The sequence below is a fragment of the Anabrus simplex genome, chromosome 2 (assembly GCF_040414725.1).
Source record: "Anabrus simplex isolate iqAnaSimp1 chromosome 2, ASM4041472v1, whole genome shotgun sequence".
NCBI lineage: Eukaryota > Metazoa > Arthropoda > Insecta > Orthoptera > Tettigoniidae > Anabrus > Anabrus simplex.
The window spans coordinates 625,099,204-625,117,463 of record NC_090266.1 but is presented as its reverse complement, the minus strand read 5'-3'; the positions used below and the strand labels follow the sequence as shown (position 1 = coordinate 625,117,463).

The following is an 18,260-nucleotide window of genomic DNA, read 5'->3' as shown; positions in this document are numbered from 1 at the left end:
ACACATAGCGGCGCCATTTACAGGCAACGCAAACCTATGGTTTTCATCACCTAAATGTACTAACCACAAGGACTCGTACTATCCCGTGGTGTTCCTTATATAGTGGGTACTAATCATAGGCAAGCCAGAACCCTGGTGTTGCTCATATAGTGCTACTAATTACAGGTACCGTAAGAGCCTGACTGCACGGTGCTCCTGATTGCTATTAATCACAAACCTATTTGGTACCGAACATAGTGGTACTACGTACAAGTAACAGTGACCCATGGTGTTCCCCGCGTGGGGGTACTAATCACAAGTAGTTTCATGGTTCTAATCCAATCATCCCTTGGTCGCCCCTTACGACAGGCAGGGGATACCATGGGTGTATTCTTCGTCTGCGTCCCCCACCCACAGGGGGTTGAGTGTTTGGTCCGCGAGAGGTATTTTATTTCCCTCAAGTCCGCCGGCAAGCCGGTTAGGACCCCCCTATCCGCCACCTGGGACGCGCCACGTGGGAGTATCACTTCTCCTCCTGCTACGCTGGCGTAGCAGGTTTGTGGCATCATAGTTGACCCCTGGTTCAGAAGCACATATGCCCCAGGCCACTTAGTGAAACAGTCGGTGAAGAGTAAACAGCACTTTGCCCGTATCACTGGTAGGGAATGGTCTGACCACATCAACTGCCACTCTTTCGAGGGTCGCACCCACAGTGTATGTCTTCATTCAACCTTTACGTCTCACGAACTTTCAGCATGGTTCACTTTATTCTGAGGTGACCTCCTGAAACTCCACCATGAACTTCCTTCAAGACTTCTGGCACAACAATTCATGGGACAACCATGTGCTCCTGAAAATTCTTCCCTTCATTACTTTTCCAGATGCGCTTCAGCAACCCATTCCTGGTCCCCAGCAAATCCCACTGCAATAAGTACGAATTAAACTTGGGGCTGAGGTTACTGATGTATGTCCATCCAGGCCTTGCAACACAGGTACTCTTCCACTCAGACAGCAGTCCGATGTCCTCGTCATCTCTCTGTTCTTTCATCCACATGTAGCAACTCAAGTTTCCCTCGAACTGTGTGGTGGCCCTTCTACAGGGAATTTCGCGTTCACCTTCCCCATAGGAGCAGAACTTGCATCCTTCTCGACAAAGCCTTCAAAACGGAACATCGGCATTGGAATGCAGGTGATCCTCGCGGTATTAGATTATCTAGTTATACTGCTGCAGCCTCTCCAGACATCGTACAAGCTATTCCTTTGGGTTCCTGAAATGCAGAAGCCACTTAATTGATGCATGGTCAGTCCTGATGAGGAATTCTTGGCCATACAGGTAATTATGGAAATTCTCGATGGTCTTCACAATGGTTACCAGCTCTTTCCAGGTGATGCAGTCATTTTTTTTCCTTTTATGAGAGGGGCTTACTGAAGTATGCCACTATCCTCTATTCATTGTTAACAACTTGTGACAGGATGTCCCCAATGCCAAATTCAGTCACGTCCGTGTGGAGCACAAACTTCGCTCCAGCAATGGGATATGCCAATACCGGTGCCATACACAGGACATGCTTCAGTTGACGAAAGCTTTTTCGCATTCTTCCGTCCAGATAAATCGTTGAGTCATTCTCTGTAGGGCAATGCAATGGTTCGGCAATGGTAGCAAATCCTTTGACAAATCGACGGTAGTAGGTACAGAGGCCCAAGAAACTTCAAAGCTGGGACTTGTCCTTGGGTGCTGATCACTTCCTCACTGCCATGGTTTTCTCTGGATCGGTATGGACTCCTTCCTCAGAGACGGGAGGGCCGAGGTACTGTACTCCCTTACTTCGGGCTAAACTTCATCTGGGCTACTCTCAGTTTTCCGAAGATCTCCCTAAAGCTCCTGAGGTGCTCCTTGAAGGGGCTTCCTAGATTAATGACGTCATCCAGGTAGATTACATTTTCGAGTATAGTCCTCTCAGCACGGTTTTCATCAACTTCTCAAAAGTTGCTGGGGCATTACACAACCCAAATGGAATGAAATTGAACTCGTAATCAATAATCTTCATCTCCATATTGACGAACTACACAATTAGAAAAAGGAAAGGATTTCCTATTTCTAATTGAAATTGAACTGCCAGAGACAATGTCTAACTGAGAATGCAGTCTTATCACCACTTTAGGATGAATCTCCACTTGCCAGTAACTCATTAGATCCAGTACTGAGAACTACTTCGACCCTGATATTGTATCCAGGGCATCGTCAATCCGGGGTAGCAGGTAGTTGTCTTTCTTCAAGGTGTCCTTCAGTCTCATCTAGTTGATACATAACCGAGTAGAGCCGTCCCCCTTCTTCACCAACACTACCAGGGATCTTCAAGGGCTTTCTGAGGGTTCTATTACTTGCTGCTCCTTCACTTCTTCGATAATCCTGTCATCTTCTGGCTGTCTTCCATCCCCTTTATCATCCTCTTCTGACTTTCTACTATCTTCAGGCTTTCTTCCATTTTCTTATAGCCTTCTTTCAACTTCTCCATCGTCATCTGGCTTTCCTCCAACTTCTTGATCATCCTTTACTGGCCTTCTTCCTCCATTTTTGTGTGGCTTCTGGTCTCAATGGGTATGGAGTAAATTACCACAAGAGGAAACCAAGCAATTTATACGTGTGTTTGTTGATTCACAACGAGCAAGTATTTGAGCAATACTGTATCATATAAACTTACAGTATAAGTTACACTGAAACACATGGGAATAAGGTAGTGGGCCGCAAGTATTCAGTGTCCAAATGCAACCTGCACTACTGGCAGAAACAGAAAACTGTACTTCAAGTGACCAACAAGTTTCGCAAAGCATTTCATGGGCCAAAAAGTTGGCAAATTTCCACGAGTACAGGAGGATATGCAGAAATATGTGATTTTGTTATGTAACGATGGATATGCAGTTTCCCACAAAATTCTAAATAGCTGCAGCATGTAAGAACAGTGCCTTAAATTTTAAGGTTAGCTGAGGCTGGATGATTAATTTTATGAAGAGAAATGAACTTTCTCTTCAATGATCATCATCATTACACCAAAGAATGCAAAATGATTTCAACCAAAAAGTAACTGATTTTCATTGCTTCGAGATTGGGAAGCAGAAATTCATATGGCACATAGCTGAACAACCGATAAGCAAGGGGTGCTGAATATTATCATATGCAGTACTGGGAGCAAAACACAATGATTTACTGTAATGCTTGCTTAACAGCTGGTGGAAGAAATATTGCAACTTAAGTTGTTCTGAAACGAAAAACAATGCTGAAAGTAAAATTTCCGGGTGGGATCCAAGTTTGTATCCAAGAAAAGAATCCGTACAAGAATGGATACAAATGGCTTGGGGAAATCTAGCAGGGTATCTGCTTTGATATCCAGCCCTACTTATGTTGGACAATTTTCATGACCACCTGATGGAAGACACCAGAAAATTATCGGAAAACATGGAAACTCTTTTGGCAGTGATTCCTGGTGGATTGACACTAGTACTTCCAACACTTGGACTTTCTGATAAATAAACCATTCAAGGACAATGAGTGAAAACTCTATCAATGCTGGATGGTGGAAAGTGTGCATAAAATTACTCCAAAACAGGATTTGAAAACCACCTGGGAAACTCCTTTGCGAGTGGATCTTGTGCACTAGGGACATGATTTCTTCAAAGGCAATTGAAAAGAGCTTCAAGAAAACGGGGATCATGAATACGTTAGACAGGAGTGAAGATAACTTCTAATGGAAGATGCTTGCAATGATGGCAGCAGCAATTATTCCTGCAGTGCCGGTACACTGAAGATGATAGCTTATAAAAGGAAAGATCCCCCCCCCCCCTCCTTTTACTGGTACGTCATTATTACTTCTGTGATAGGTACTTTTATTAATTCATATTTATTTTGCTTCAAGTCATTTTATCAACTTGTAACGGGAAGAATATTTTCCAGTGTCCATACTTCAAATCCGCGTGTCCAACTTGCCTGATGTAGGGCCTACTCTATTTGAATGTTATGAAGAAAACTTATGCCATAATTTTATACCAAGTGATGGTAACTGAAAATGAAAATGAGTTAACCACTTTTGTGTATAGTATAACTGATGTATGTTTTAAATATAAATAACCTTTTTTTAAATTTTTTTATTGTATATCTGAATTCCCTGAATTATTTATGCACCCAAATCTTTTGCATGTACTTTTCATCAAAAAAGTGCATTAATTATGCAAGAAAATACAGTAGTTGTTGCATTAGCTACAGAAATTGAGTGTTAATGTTAATAAATAATGTTATTTGCTTTACGTCCCACTAACTACTTTTTAAGGTCTTCGGAGACGCCACGGTGCCGGAATTTAGTCCCGCAGGAGTTCTTTAACGTGCCCGTAAATCTACCGACACGGGGCTGTTGTATTTGAGCACCTTCAAATACCACCGGACTGAGCCAGGATCGAACCTGCCAAGTTGGGGTTAGAAGGCCAGCGCCTTAACCGTCTGAGCCACTCAGCCTGGCAAGTTGAGTGTTTCACACTGGGAAATGCAGTACTGGAAGTACACATATCAAGCTACTTGTAAATCTAATAATGTTTCGATTCAGATATGGTTTTCACAACAAACAAATCCAATGATGATGAAGTTGAAGTGACTTTCTTTTTCTTGCTTGAAAGATGTGCTGGTAATATTACAGTTCTTATTAATACCCTGCTTCTAAGCGAGACAGTGTCTGGAAAAATGTAAAGAAGAAATGGTTATATGTCCTAGAATAAAATTCAATTTGTTTTGTTAAAATTTGTCAATAAGTAATGGGGCTGTTACTTGGATTTAAGCAAAAGGCACAAAATGGCAAAATATAATATTTAAAAGGACAATAAAAATAAAATAAATTTCTACAAAATATTTTTAGCACATTGCGTTTCAGGCAGCTATTATTTTTCTGTTAGGAGTATTTAATAAAAAGCATAATACAATCACTTAACATTTATTGTGAGAAAACTTAACAAAGAAATACAGGGTCTCTTTTTTTAGCTCGCTTCACAGTACCACCCAAGAGCACGGCACGGCTGGTGCAATGACACTCCGTCGCTAGCCGGTATAATGCTCACTTTTCCTCCCCACTACATCGCAGCAATACATACTAATAGAAAGCCATTTCTACAGAAACTATGAGTCTAAAACCTAGCTGGCATTACATTTGATGTTCAAATGTTGTCCCTCAGCTGTCAACCACGCCTGACACCTCGTAACAGGTTTGCAGACACTGTGAATCTCAGCCCGTATGATGTTCGAAATAACTTGTGTAATGTTCTCTTTATCATTTTTCTCTTGTGTGAGGGTTTGTTCACATACACTTTTCCCTTCAGCATTCCTCACAGGTAATAATCACAGGGATTTAAATTAGGAGATCTAGGGGAATAATTAACCACACAATCTTTGAAAACTTCCTGTATTACCTCCATAGACTGATTAGCAGTGTGTGCTGTTGCATTATCTTGCATTAACCATAACTCCTTTCTTTTTCCATCAGCTCTTGAAAGAATGGTCTGAGATCGAGGTCTACATATTGATCAGCATTTATTCAGAGATGCCAGCTTTCAAGAAAGGCAATTTGTAATGCTGCCGTTAGGGGACGGGGGTAGAATTTTTTTCCCCGAGATCTTACTACCATACATATCATTAAGAAATCAATGAACAACATACAATTCAACCAGATGTAACATATTCAAAGACTGGCGTAAAAAGAGTGTATGATTCTTACCTGCTAAAGTAACAGGTGATCTGCAGTCCATATCTGAGTGGAGGTTGAAGGATCATTTCTTCTGTTGAGTACTGTAGCTGCACCCTTAGCAGCTTGTAGTTCCTGTCTGGTAAACTTACACTGGTGACATGCTTTTACATTTGATAATATGTGCATTCTCTGCACTAACAGAGCACTTAACAGTTCGGTGTTCATATTAGCACAGAATTCAGTCTTTTTCTTCCTTATCATGCACATCTGAAAAATCAGGCTACACACACTACAAAACACGTGTGAATGAGATTTTGAGGAACGCAGTAAACAGGGTCATTCTTTCGAGTATTCCTCCCTAAATTTTTGAACTATTTTTGGCTTATTACTAGCGTCATTAGTCACGGTAACGTCATCACACGTATTTTCCTGCAAAATAAATTGCTTCATTATTTCAAACCTTTCGTATCTCATAACACATGATTAGGATATATCCTAGAAGAGCAATACAGTATATGTAAATTTGGCAACCAAAATCACAATAAATACTTCTTCAACAGCCACGCACACAGTATTCACAATGAAACGGAGTTTGTCACTACTATGCCGCCAAAAGAAAGCCAGAAGAACTCGCATACTTGCATGGAAGTCTGATCATGTGATAAACAAAGACAACAACTCCACAAGATATACCACTTCACAGGGCCTATTTTTCTGGTACTGGAAGCACACGCTGCGTTCGGCGTGTGAAAACTCGAAATATTCTTAAACGAGGGACAGGAAAGGGGTAGGAATGATTACTGTGAAATCCAAAAATAATTATCTGAGAATTCAAGCTGTAATGGAATTCCTTGTGTATCCTTTTGAACACTTCATACACTTAGATTTTAAATCAACAAAAAAATCGTAATTTGTGATGTCTGATTCGTAAAGGTGTAATAATGATGGGTAATTTGTAATTATTATGATTGAATCATAATAGTTGCCATCTCAGTTTATTGTTTCATGGTAAAATATAGGCCCTATAATTCTGCGAGCACTTACTGCGCACCAAACTCCCATCTGTACATCATGAAGTGGACGGACATGCAGCTGGTGGGGATTTTCTTCACACCAGTAGTAATTGTTTTGACTATTTACGTAGCCACTTAAGTGTTGCCATGCCTCATCACTATAAAATAAAAGTTCTGGGTCAACATACCCATCATGAACTGACTGAAGCAACCAGTTGCACTACTGAACCCTAGCAAAACTGTCAGGTCCTCTTACATGTTGGGCAGGGATGGGTTTGTACTGTTTGGCTTTTAACAGTTTTGTTGCTTTGTGGGCAGAAGATAGACACATTAGCTTGTACGGTGAGACGTGACAGGTATTTTGCTGGAGTTCTTCCCAAGAGAGCTCCTATTTCGTCAAGCTTTTCCTCTGTTAAAACAGTCTGTATCCTGTGTGATTTCTTGTTAAGAATGGACTCGGTGTTGTGGAACTTTTTTACTAATTTATGTACCATATTTCTATGGGGAGGGAGGATGCCAGGAAATTTGCAAACGAATCGAAAGCGGCACTGTGTATAAGAAGAATGCTTTGCATAGCACAACACAATGAATACACGCTGTTCTACTGCATACATCACTCGTCAAACACACGATAACTTTTGTATTCCTACAGAGACTATGCTATTTTAAGGTGAACACCAATACCACAGATGCTAAACTAAACTATTGCTGTGAAGCAATGGTTATTGCTACCATACTGCATTAGATCATCTTAGCCGGTCATGAAGCAATATATCTCTCGGCAAATGAGTCACCCCGGACTCGCTATCACCTTCCGTGCATGTTCCCCTGTCACTCGGAGCGAGCTAAAAAAAAAAGAACCTGAATTAGTGCTAAAATAACAAGTCAAACTTAAATTGATTTCATACCTTCGGCATCACTATTGGCTCCTATCCATTTTTATATACTGTTCTTCATTCTCTGTACTTGAACTTCTAATTAAATTCCACACTTGACTCTACAGCTTTTTCTGCTCTCATTTCATATCTCACCAAATGAGAACAAAGCCCTTTTTTTTCTCATCACTCATCTTAATTGGTTTAGAACAAAACAACACAAGAAACAAGGATATGAACTAGTATAACTGACACTGACTGGATACTGGTCTAACAATGGATAAGTGACACTCAACAAAATATTTCATGATGCTCAACTGTTGGCTTGAGGTTACAGATAATTCTACTACAGCAGGTGCAACTGCAGAACTTCAAAATAAAGGACGCTATATAAAAACAGGAACTGAAGCTGAGGAAAAAAAGAGATATATATATATATATATATATATATATATATATATATATATTTTCCAGTCTCACATACATTACAGGTGTTTATAATAACAAAAACAGAGAAAAAAGTACAAAAATGAACCTTACATTCACAGGTAAGCTACATCAAAAAATATTTCAAAGGATACTGAGTTAAAACATTTCCCGCTAAATACACGAACATTTTTGGTAGTGTTACTCCAATCACTGGTACCAGCATGGGTTCACTCTGACTCATTGAGATGATATGCTCATAAATGTCATTATATACGAGCAAAAAACCAGGAAGCGGCAATAAATGCTAAAAATAAAAACAAATTAAAATTAGCACAACTTCTTCATATATACACGAAAATTAAAGTGAGTATGTTAGTTTGCTAGTCCACCCCTCAGTCTCATTTACTGACACGGGGTCAGAGATGACGTGAAATGTAATTATATGGCATGTTATTAGAGCCGAATGCCCTTCCTGATGCCAGCCTCAGCTGAGGAGCTAATGAACATGAAATGAAAGATAGGGAATGAAATTGGGTAAGGAGATGGAAGAAATTGGCTGTGGCCTATGAAGAGAAACTGTACCGGCATTTGGCTGGACCTGAAAACAAAAACACATTCAGAACAACCGACAGTGGAAGTTGAACCCAAGCATATTCTGAGTGCAGAGCTTGGCTCCGTAGCCACAGGGGGTTAACATGTGCAGCCACTCTGCTTGGGATGAGCATTAAAGTATTTCATGTAAAAGAGTAGACCATTGGTTACCAGACAATTCAAACAAGTTGATTATATTTAAACTATGGAAATGTTGTGAATGATAATAATTGCTATTTTACGAGACCAACTATATGATTATCAGTCTCTGATGACATAAAAATAAATCAAAATTTACAGTCAATATTATTATTTCAATTTATTTCTCTGGCCTTTATTCTACATTTATAGAACAATGATACACAACAAATATATGGTCATGGGTTATCAGCGTCCTGAAAGCTAAAATGACTACTCAGAGAGGCAGTGGGCCGACTGCAGAAATGATGACTAGTTTTAAGCCTTAGATAACGTCTATCTAAACAACGTCCAAATCAAGCATGATCTTCCATTGCATAAAGAATGTTCAGCCGGTCTTTAACTAGACATCATTTAAAGATTCAATATTGGTTTGAAAATGGAGATAGAAATATCTTTCATGCAACTCATTGCTTGTCGCAACCAATGAAATTCATCGGTGCGTACGTGGAACACCTGTCAGCTGTTTGCCTTCCTACACATTACTGAAATATGGCTAAGCATGAGCATGACTTGCCCACAGATAAGAATATCGCTTTTGGTGGAAATTAAATCCCCTAATATTTATCGATATTAACGTGACATGCCACCGTACGGGGAAGTATAGCTTTCATTATAGCTTTGTGAGTGTAATCTAGTCGTAAACAGCTTCTATGAAGGGAAGATGAAACAATAGTAAAGTGTAACTGAATGTGTTGTAAGGGCCATATAGGTGCGGCTTGCATTCTAGAAATCATAGGTTCGAAACATATCATTGGCAGCTCTGAAGATTGTGTGATAGTACATATATCACACCCCCGAATTATATGTAGAAGGTAGAGATATTATTGTCAGTATTCGATTTATTATTATTATTATTATTATTATTATTATTATTATTATTATTATCGGTATTTCATTTGTATGTTTCGTCATTTATATTTATAAGCTGGAAGATATCCACATATGTAGGTATGAGTAATTTGTTTTGCACGAGTGGGAAAACATTGCTTTAATAACTCTGGTAATTTGAATGAGTCATATGGCTGCCCCAGTGTTTGTTGTGATGTAGTTGTGTCGGAAAATTCATGAGTCATGTATATATCCCAGCCTGATGAGATGAGCTTGTTGTTGTATTAGGAAAGTTTGGTGATTCATGGAATATACCCCAGAGTTTGTTATTGTCTTGGGAGGAAGAAGTAGTTCAGGGCTTGGGCTTGACAAGAGGTTCACTCATGATTGGTGGGCAAGCACCAATCCAGACGTATCATCTGAGAGGAGGGGGATGTTGATGTCTATAAAGGTTGATCATACGGTGGCAACCAGGGACGTTGTAAGGAACATTGTAAGGGTGACTGTAGAGGTGATTGTAAAGGAACGAGAAGGAAGGTAACTACAACCAGTGACATTGTATAAGAGAACTACAACTGACGCACTGTACGGGAAGGAAGTGGTGCTGATACACGGTACTGGAGTGACACGGCTGCAATGGACTGGACTTCAAACGTTCGTGGAGCGTAGTCTTGTTATGTTCGTGGAAAGTGGCTGATTGTGGAGAGTGCTTGCGCATTAAGTATTGTAGCACTTGTGGCGGCCTAGCATTATATGTTGGTGAAAGCTATCTCAGACTTTCCATAATTTATGTTGAGGATCGAAAGACGTGTGTATATATCTTTACAAGTGTTAAAATATGTGAACACAGTAGTACAAGGTACAGTATCTGTGTGATGTGATAACTGCCGATTATGAGAATCGGTAAGTCGAATTGATATAGAGACAGTGAAGGGTATTTATCTCCATACATGTACATTGTTCATCGGACTATCTGCAAATGGTAGCTTAGTTCTCGCTTTCGTTTTCCCACGATTTTCATTATTTTTGTTGTTGTTGTTGTAAATATGGAGTTTTCCAGCAATATTTTATGTGTGTATTATATGTATAATGTTGTATGTTGATGAGGTGCTCATGCACGGAATTTGTTAAGAATATAGTTAGCTATTTTAGAATCAGTGTTATTGATGAACCTAGGTGCAGTTCCTACCTAATTAGTCGTTTTCAGGAGGTTAGGTAAGGCCTGCAGCAGATGTACCAGTACGCAGCATTATGTACACGCCCTGGGATATAAAGTTTATCATGCTCTTATCTAAATTCGAGGGATCCATTCTGGTGAACTCTGGCGCCCATACTACGGACATTTCGGTTAATTATGCTTATTAATTTTATTAAGTTTTTGAGTAATTTTATTTATATATTTTTATTCATGATTTTTATCATCAAAAAAGAATAGTTACAATTGTTTTCCAAATTTTTCTTTTTTTTTACACCAGGCAAATACTAGGGCTGTTATTATGGCCACGGCTCTTCTTTCCCAGTCCTCCTCTTTAAACAATAATCACCACCATCATATGGCCATGCTCTTCTTTCCCAGTCTTCTTCTTTAAACAATAATCACCTCCATCACCATCACTTGCCTTTTCCTATCTCATAGTTGCCAAAAACTTACCTGAATTAGTGCAACAATTATACATATATATAAAAACCACATGCAACCTACTTTTTAGTTTTCACTATTATGTGTGCTTACTTGGCAGTAACGTGAATTTCTCCTGGTTGATGTATGTGACAGCCCTCTGACGATTGGGACAAGTAATTCTGACATGTACGTAGTCTAAGTGACCTATAATTCCATGGAAATTACTCCATGTATAATGAAATATATCGGTTGCCAAGAATTGTATTCTAGTTGACAGTTACTTGACTGTCCCCTTTGTCAGTCTCAAGAAACAAGTCTCTTGAAACGCAAAATCGTTTTTTAAGCTCTACCTCACCATACATTTCAAATAAATTGCTGCGATTTCGCAGCGGGCGACCCACAGAGAGGCCATTGGGCTAACCTTCTTTCCCGGAATCATTTCAGTATGATAATTCAAATGACAGGTTTCATGGTACGTAACCTCTGATTGTGATTCACTCCTCTCATTTGAGGTTAAACAGTGTTCTCGGCAGTGTTTAAACATGGCCGGTTGAACATCAGTTTTGGACAGTGTCTAAGTGATAAATAACGTCTCTGCAATGCGGCAGCCATACTTAGGCATTGTTTACCTGTAGTCATCGTCTAAACACCGTTTCTGCAATCGGCCCTATGTGTTATACTGTTAACTAAATCTATTAATACCAGTATGTACAGTTATTGCAAGTACACTTGCATTTTAATTTTAAACTTCCGCAGCTTGTATTCACTAATTCGGCTGACCACTCCTGTTCTCCAACAAGGCCTCTCTCAGCTCAGCGTCGTCCGCAGAGTAGTTCACAACATAGCTAAATCCAAGAACTCGACTTAATGTGTTGTGCTGAATTCCGCATCCCCAAGACCGTCCAATGGAATAATCTGTTGCTAATGCACCCTGCAATGATTAGCGATTAACTTGGACTCGCTATTTTTATAAGCCAGTGGAAATTTCCAAACAAAGTATCCTGCAGTTTCCACATAGCATTTTCAAAGGAGCTCGGGTCAACTGCCTTATCGTATGCCTCAACAATTCACCAGGGCTACTGCTTTGCTTGCCATTGGCCCTGTCCACACTGTCACTGCACTACCGGTCTCCATACCCTTGGCACTCATGGTCAAAATATTACAATTATATATGGTGCATACCCAGTTCTGATTATCAGTTATATTATATATATTTTAATGCAGATTACATCTGTTGATTCATTCTATTACTGGGTTCATGTGTCCAAAAAATGTGAATGCCTTATTTCCTTCAATAATTTCAAAATTATGAACTCTAGCAAAAATATCACAACTGACTTGAGGTTCGAAGAGTCTACCCAAATAGCTTTCAAAGTTAAACAGCACAACAGCGAGGCAGCAAAGGCATGTTGTAGAATCTGAGCTAGGAGAGTGCAGTGTGGAACCGCGACCTGATGGCATGTACTGTGAGGTGCATTTGTTTTGTGTATACATGAGCTGTATCAATATCTGTTATAATATTTGTGAGAAAACTTCATTAGGTATGTTAAAATTATGAAATAATTATGAACTTTGTGAACGTTTTTCTATAAATCTCAATATCTTCATTTAAAGAAGCTTGAAGCCTACCGCAAACAGAAATAAGAATAAAGAATGAGTTATAAGGAAATGAACACACCAAAAATATCCACCTTGAGCTTAAGAGAACCTGCATATAGGTGAGAAACTGTAATTTAAATAAAACATAAATAACGAAATTGATAATAAAAGTAAATCATTGAATGTTAAAGAAGGTAATGAAATTTACATCGCAAAAGCTAACCAAGCCAATCTCAATAAACATTCACATTTAAAAACTTCACACTACTTAAATTTTGAACAATAATCCAAATTTTTTGCATTAGAGCTTAATGAATCCCACAGGAGGTAACTCTGGCTTAAAAGCATGGAATGTAGGTTAGGATATTCTTATTCTTCTTAGGATATTCTCTGAATTTACGCAGCATCTTGGCCTCTCCAGACAATTTAGTAGGATATTCATTTATCAACAATGTTCTACAGGATACATTTAAATTCATTTCATAAATTGCTCAATCAAATCATTAACAAATTTATTTCCTTACCAAAAAGATAATAATAAACTACAAATATTGTTGCATGAAAGCCGCAAACGTAAATTACATAACGGAAAATTAAAGGAAAGCTAACAACCCATTAAAAAGCTAATTAGACTATAAAAAAAGTTAATAAAAATGCAAATAGTTGCACAAAAGCCGTACATGTAAACGTAAATTACATAACAGAAAATTACAGGAAAACTAACCAACCCATTAAAAAGCTCATTAGATTATACCCAAATAGTTTTAAAAACAATTCAAATTACAAAAACAATATAACAATGATAATAGTAGATTAATATAAATGAACTCAAATGTACTATTCCAAAAGAGTATAAGTTGAAATGAAATAACAAAAATTACCGGCACAATAGGCAGCCCATTAAAAGATCATTAAAAACCCTTGCATAGTTTAGAAACATAATTGTAATACGAGGAAAGTTACTACCACTACCAACAACAACAACAATAATAATAATAATGATGTTATTTGCTTTACGTCCCACTAACTACTATTACGGTCTTCGGAGACGCCGAGGTGCCGGAATTTAGTCCTACAGGAGTTCTTTTGCGTGCCAGTAAATCTGCCGACACGGGGCTGTCGTATTTGAGCACCTTCAAATACCACCGGACTGAGCCAGGATCGAACCTGCCAAGTTGGGGTTAGAAGGCCAGCGCCTTAACCGTCTGAGCCACTCAGCCCGGAGACAACAAAAACAACAACAATGGTAATACTAAGGGATGGGCAATAATTTTCATTAATTAATGCACTGATTAGGTAGAAAATTCCTACTCTTATACATAATTACCACAGGAAGCACTAAAAGTAAAACACAGCGTCATTGACTTAAGCAAGGGGAAGTGCATAATGTGGACTGCAGCTATTTGAACCCATGTCAATGAAAGAGCAACGGTTTTTCAAACACCTCACAACATATGCTGGAGTAGAGACGAAGGAGGGCATCATTAAGATAAGTTCCAGATTTCAAGTTCCTAAGTATTTAAACAGAAATGAACATACATATTTATTTCTAAATATTTGAGTGTGATTTGATAGAATCTGATGTTCTTTCAAGAACGAAACATTTAATTAAGTTGATTCTTTTTCAGGTGTAATACTGTTAACATAAGTTTTCTCTTTCAGGTAGTTTATAAATTTATTTACTCAAAGTTAGTTCCGGCAGACTGAGTCAAAACTGAAAAGAGATGGCTTCCGATATTACAAAAAACTTATTTGCTAAGGTCATCCCTAAGCTTAATTACACAAACACGTCCTCATCAGACTGATGCCTTGAGTCCTCCCCAAACCTAACCTAACACCATGGCACTACAGCCCTGAAGGGCCTTGGCCTACCAAGCGAACGCTGCTCAGCCCGAAGGCCTGCAGATTACGAGGTGTCATGTGGTCAGCACGATGAATCCTCTGGGCCGTTATTCTTAGCTTTCTAGACTGGTGCCGCTATCTCACCGTCAGATAGCTCCTCAATTCTAATCGCGTAGCTCAGTGGACCTCACACCAGCCCTCAGATCCAGGTAAAAGTCACTGACCTGGCCGGGAATCGAACTCGGGTAAGAGGCACGCATGCTACCCCTACACTACACGGCCAGTCCTTGAGTCTTCCCAGCTTCCTACACTTATTTACAAGGGCTGGTCTGGCCCCTCATGTAGCTCCAAGACATTAATACGTGGGGTGGGACAAAAGCCATTGCAACTATTTTTTCTTGCAGATATATGAGCGGATCACAAACTGCTATTTGTCACGTGGAAGCTATGCAGGCATAGTGTGTATTCACAACAACAGATGGTTCTGTGACGGCTGGTAGTAGCACAGAGAGCACTGTAAAATCAGTTGTGTACGCACGCTGCTCAACACGGGTTACGTCCATCTCGGATGACGCTCGCCACACAACTCATTTCACAATGCTTTCTAGTGAGGAATCAATGAATGATGAATGCCATTTTGAATCAATAAAAAAATGACTAAACAATGAACACTTATCCTATTAGTTCGTCTAGCAATAATCAGTTCTGTGCATAACAACACATTAGCTCAAGATTACACATATAAACTGCCACACACTGCAAATTATTTCTGAGAGGAATTAACCAGAGAATGAACACAGTAATGACTCAACTAACGAATAAGCAGTGCTTTCACTGACATATCTCCTAGCATCTACCAGTCAACATAACCTTGTTCAATTTCTGTATTGGATATGGAACATCCGATATGTAAAATCAGAGCTAGCATGCGTTCATCTACAGGGATGCATCACAATCTTCAGGTTGTGTATCCCAACTGCACTCTGGGTTTTCAAAGCCACATGTTGCAAAACTTTTGACAGACTTTAGCCGTCTCCCCCGACATAGTCACTGTTTCCAATATTGCACAATCTTAACTGCTATATCATATGTACAGATTCTTACCCAAATTAAAAGTATACAAAATATGATATACATATTCAATATTCTCTAACTACAAATCCTTCTTATAAATACTATGTTCTTATATCTTAATTTAATAAAAATCATATGACTTTCACTACCTTATTACCAATTATTTACAAAAATTTCCTAACCTAAATTCGGGGAATCATACTTTTGTACAGTTACAAAACTTGAGGCGGCCAAGTGCCACAACTGAGTACGTTTACTGCTTCCGCCTAGCCTATGTAGGTATATATGCCCAAAGACAATCAAGAAGATATAATAGTATCGATGATTGTTGGTAATAGTGTAATTTGACAATATTTGCAAGAGGAGAGCTCATGAAAATAATAGAAATAAAATCTAAACCTAAATTCTGCGCATTCACTCATACCACTACGCCAAATATCCTACGCCCATCATTTATCATTTTTAAATTATCATTAAATAACTGTCAATTATGAATTTATTTACTATATACACTGAACAACCAAGGGACAGGGTGAAGAGAGGTCGAGCTAAATAAATAAATAAATAAATAAATAAATAAATAAATAAATAAATAAATAAATAAATAAATAAATAAATAAATAAATAAATAAATAAATAAATAAATAAATGTGTATGTGTGCACGTGTGCACGTGTGTGCGCAATTTTGGTTAATCTTAATAATATAGCACCAGATAGAGCAGATATACACTTATTGGATTTGCACAATTTGATCGTGTTCTTTTACCTGTATTTTCAACAAAATGGACCGGTATTTAGGTTTACTGAAAGGTGCAGCAGGTTACAGCTCTCACAATATCCACCAAACTGAAGAAAGTTGCTGAGGTTCAATCTCAACTCACATAAGTGAAACCCAAAAAGCATTCCACTAATTCACCATTTGGGTGTGTAATTCCTGCAGTTAGGGAGCACTGGGATTTTTTAGTAATATCGGTGGTGCGATCAATCTGAACGGAGAAAAATTCACTACTGGTTTTTTTTTTTTGTAAGTTTAACGTAGTTAGAAATACACCCAATAATTCATTTTTTTTTTTAGAGCATCAGCAATTGTATTCTGATTTTTCTCAATGGTTTTTAACTGCAATGCACATTTGAGATGCTCTCCAGAATCTGAATGAATACGTATACAGGATGTCTGCAGATTTGAGCAAACCAATTTTCATGACTTTCATGATCATTTCCTAAAGTACTTCACCACACAATAAGCAATAATCAATTAGAAAGAATACCTACAACTCAACCTTTTGGCACTTTCAACAACTGTCCCCACTCGCATTCTTTCTTTTATTTATTTATTTGTAAAGCATTTAGCAGGGTAATTACGCAAAAATATTGTACTTGCAATGATACACAATGAAAATAAGCTCACCAGACAAAAAAATGTCACCCAAGTGCGCACGCAAAGATGGTTTGTTAAGCGTGAACAGATGGTGCAGCAAAAGAGTCCCATGCTCAACCACATGCACTCTGCCTCTATGCGAGCATAAGGCAGTAGCGATCAGTGAGACATTGATGCTTCAAGCGGACAGAGTACGTCATCATGGGTATATGCAAAGATGTGACAGAGAGGCAAAAAGGGGCAATCGTGTTTGACTGTGCCCATGGCCATATGGTGTTTGAAGGTGCTGGATTTGTTGGTATTTCACAGTAGACTGTTCAACGTGTCTACAAGCAGTGGTGTATTACATGTGGCCACGAAATATGTCAGAACTGTGGTCAGAAAAATATCCAGACTGAGAGGGACTGGAGACATGTTTCATGGCTTGTGAATCAAAATCGCTTCCAAATCCGACAGGAATTGCTGCAGTCAGTGGATGAAGGTCCATTCCAACCTGTTAGTGAGAGATCATTGTGATGGAAACTGCACGCAATGAACATTCAGAGTCTGTCACCTCGCAAGAGGTCATTGCTCACACAGGAACATAAAGCTGCGCGTTTTCAATAGGCTAGAAATCATCGAACATGGACTGACTGACTGGCTAAAAGTAATATAGTCTGACAAATCATGTTTTTACCTGTATTCCAATGATGTATGTTGTCGAGTGCACCCAAATGAAGCATTTCATCCTGGATATGTGCAAGGTCAGGTTCAAGCCAGAGGTGGGTCTGCGATGTCTTTTTTTTTTTGGGGGGAGGGGGGTGTATCGCAGATTGAGCCTGCTAACTGAGGTGATCACTAACATGAACCAGCATGTTTATTTAAACATTCTGGATGATCAGGTGTTGCATTTCAGTCAACATCAGCATGTTGAGTATGCTATTGATAACCTGAATTTACAGGATGACAACGGCAAAGTTCATCGGGCTGGATTTATATATGACTCCTCCACCCTATTACATCTCAAATGGCCTGAAAAAACACATGATTTGAAGTCCACTGAAAATCTGTGGGACATATTGGAACAGCAAGTAAATTACATCTCAACTGGCCTGCAAAAACAGCTGATT

General features: G+C 38.8%; 1 protein-coding gene across 1 annotated transcript in view; it reads right to left on the bottom strand.

Annotated features, from left to right (window-relative positions):
• The window catches only part of Efr (ER GDP-fucose transporter), a 196,781-nt gene that overhangs the window by 20,779 nt on the left and 157,742 nt on the right, over positions 1-18,260 (bottom strand). The window contains exon 7 of the mRNA XM_067141049.2: positions 8,169-8,320. Within this exon, the coding sequence (XP_066997150.1) occupies positions 8,169-8,320 (152 nt within the window). The remainder of the gene's footprint in view (positions 1-8,168; positions 8,321-18,260) is intronic.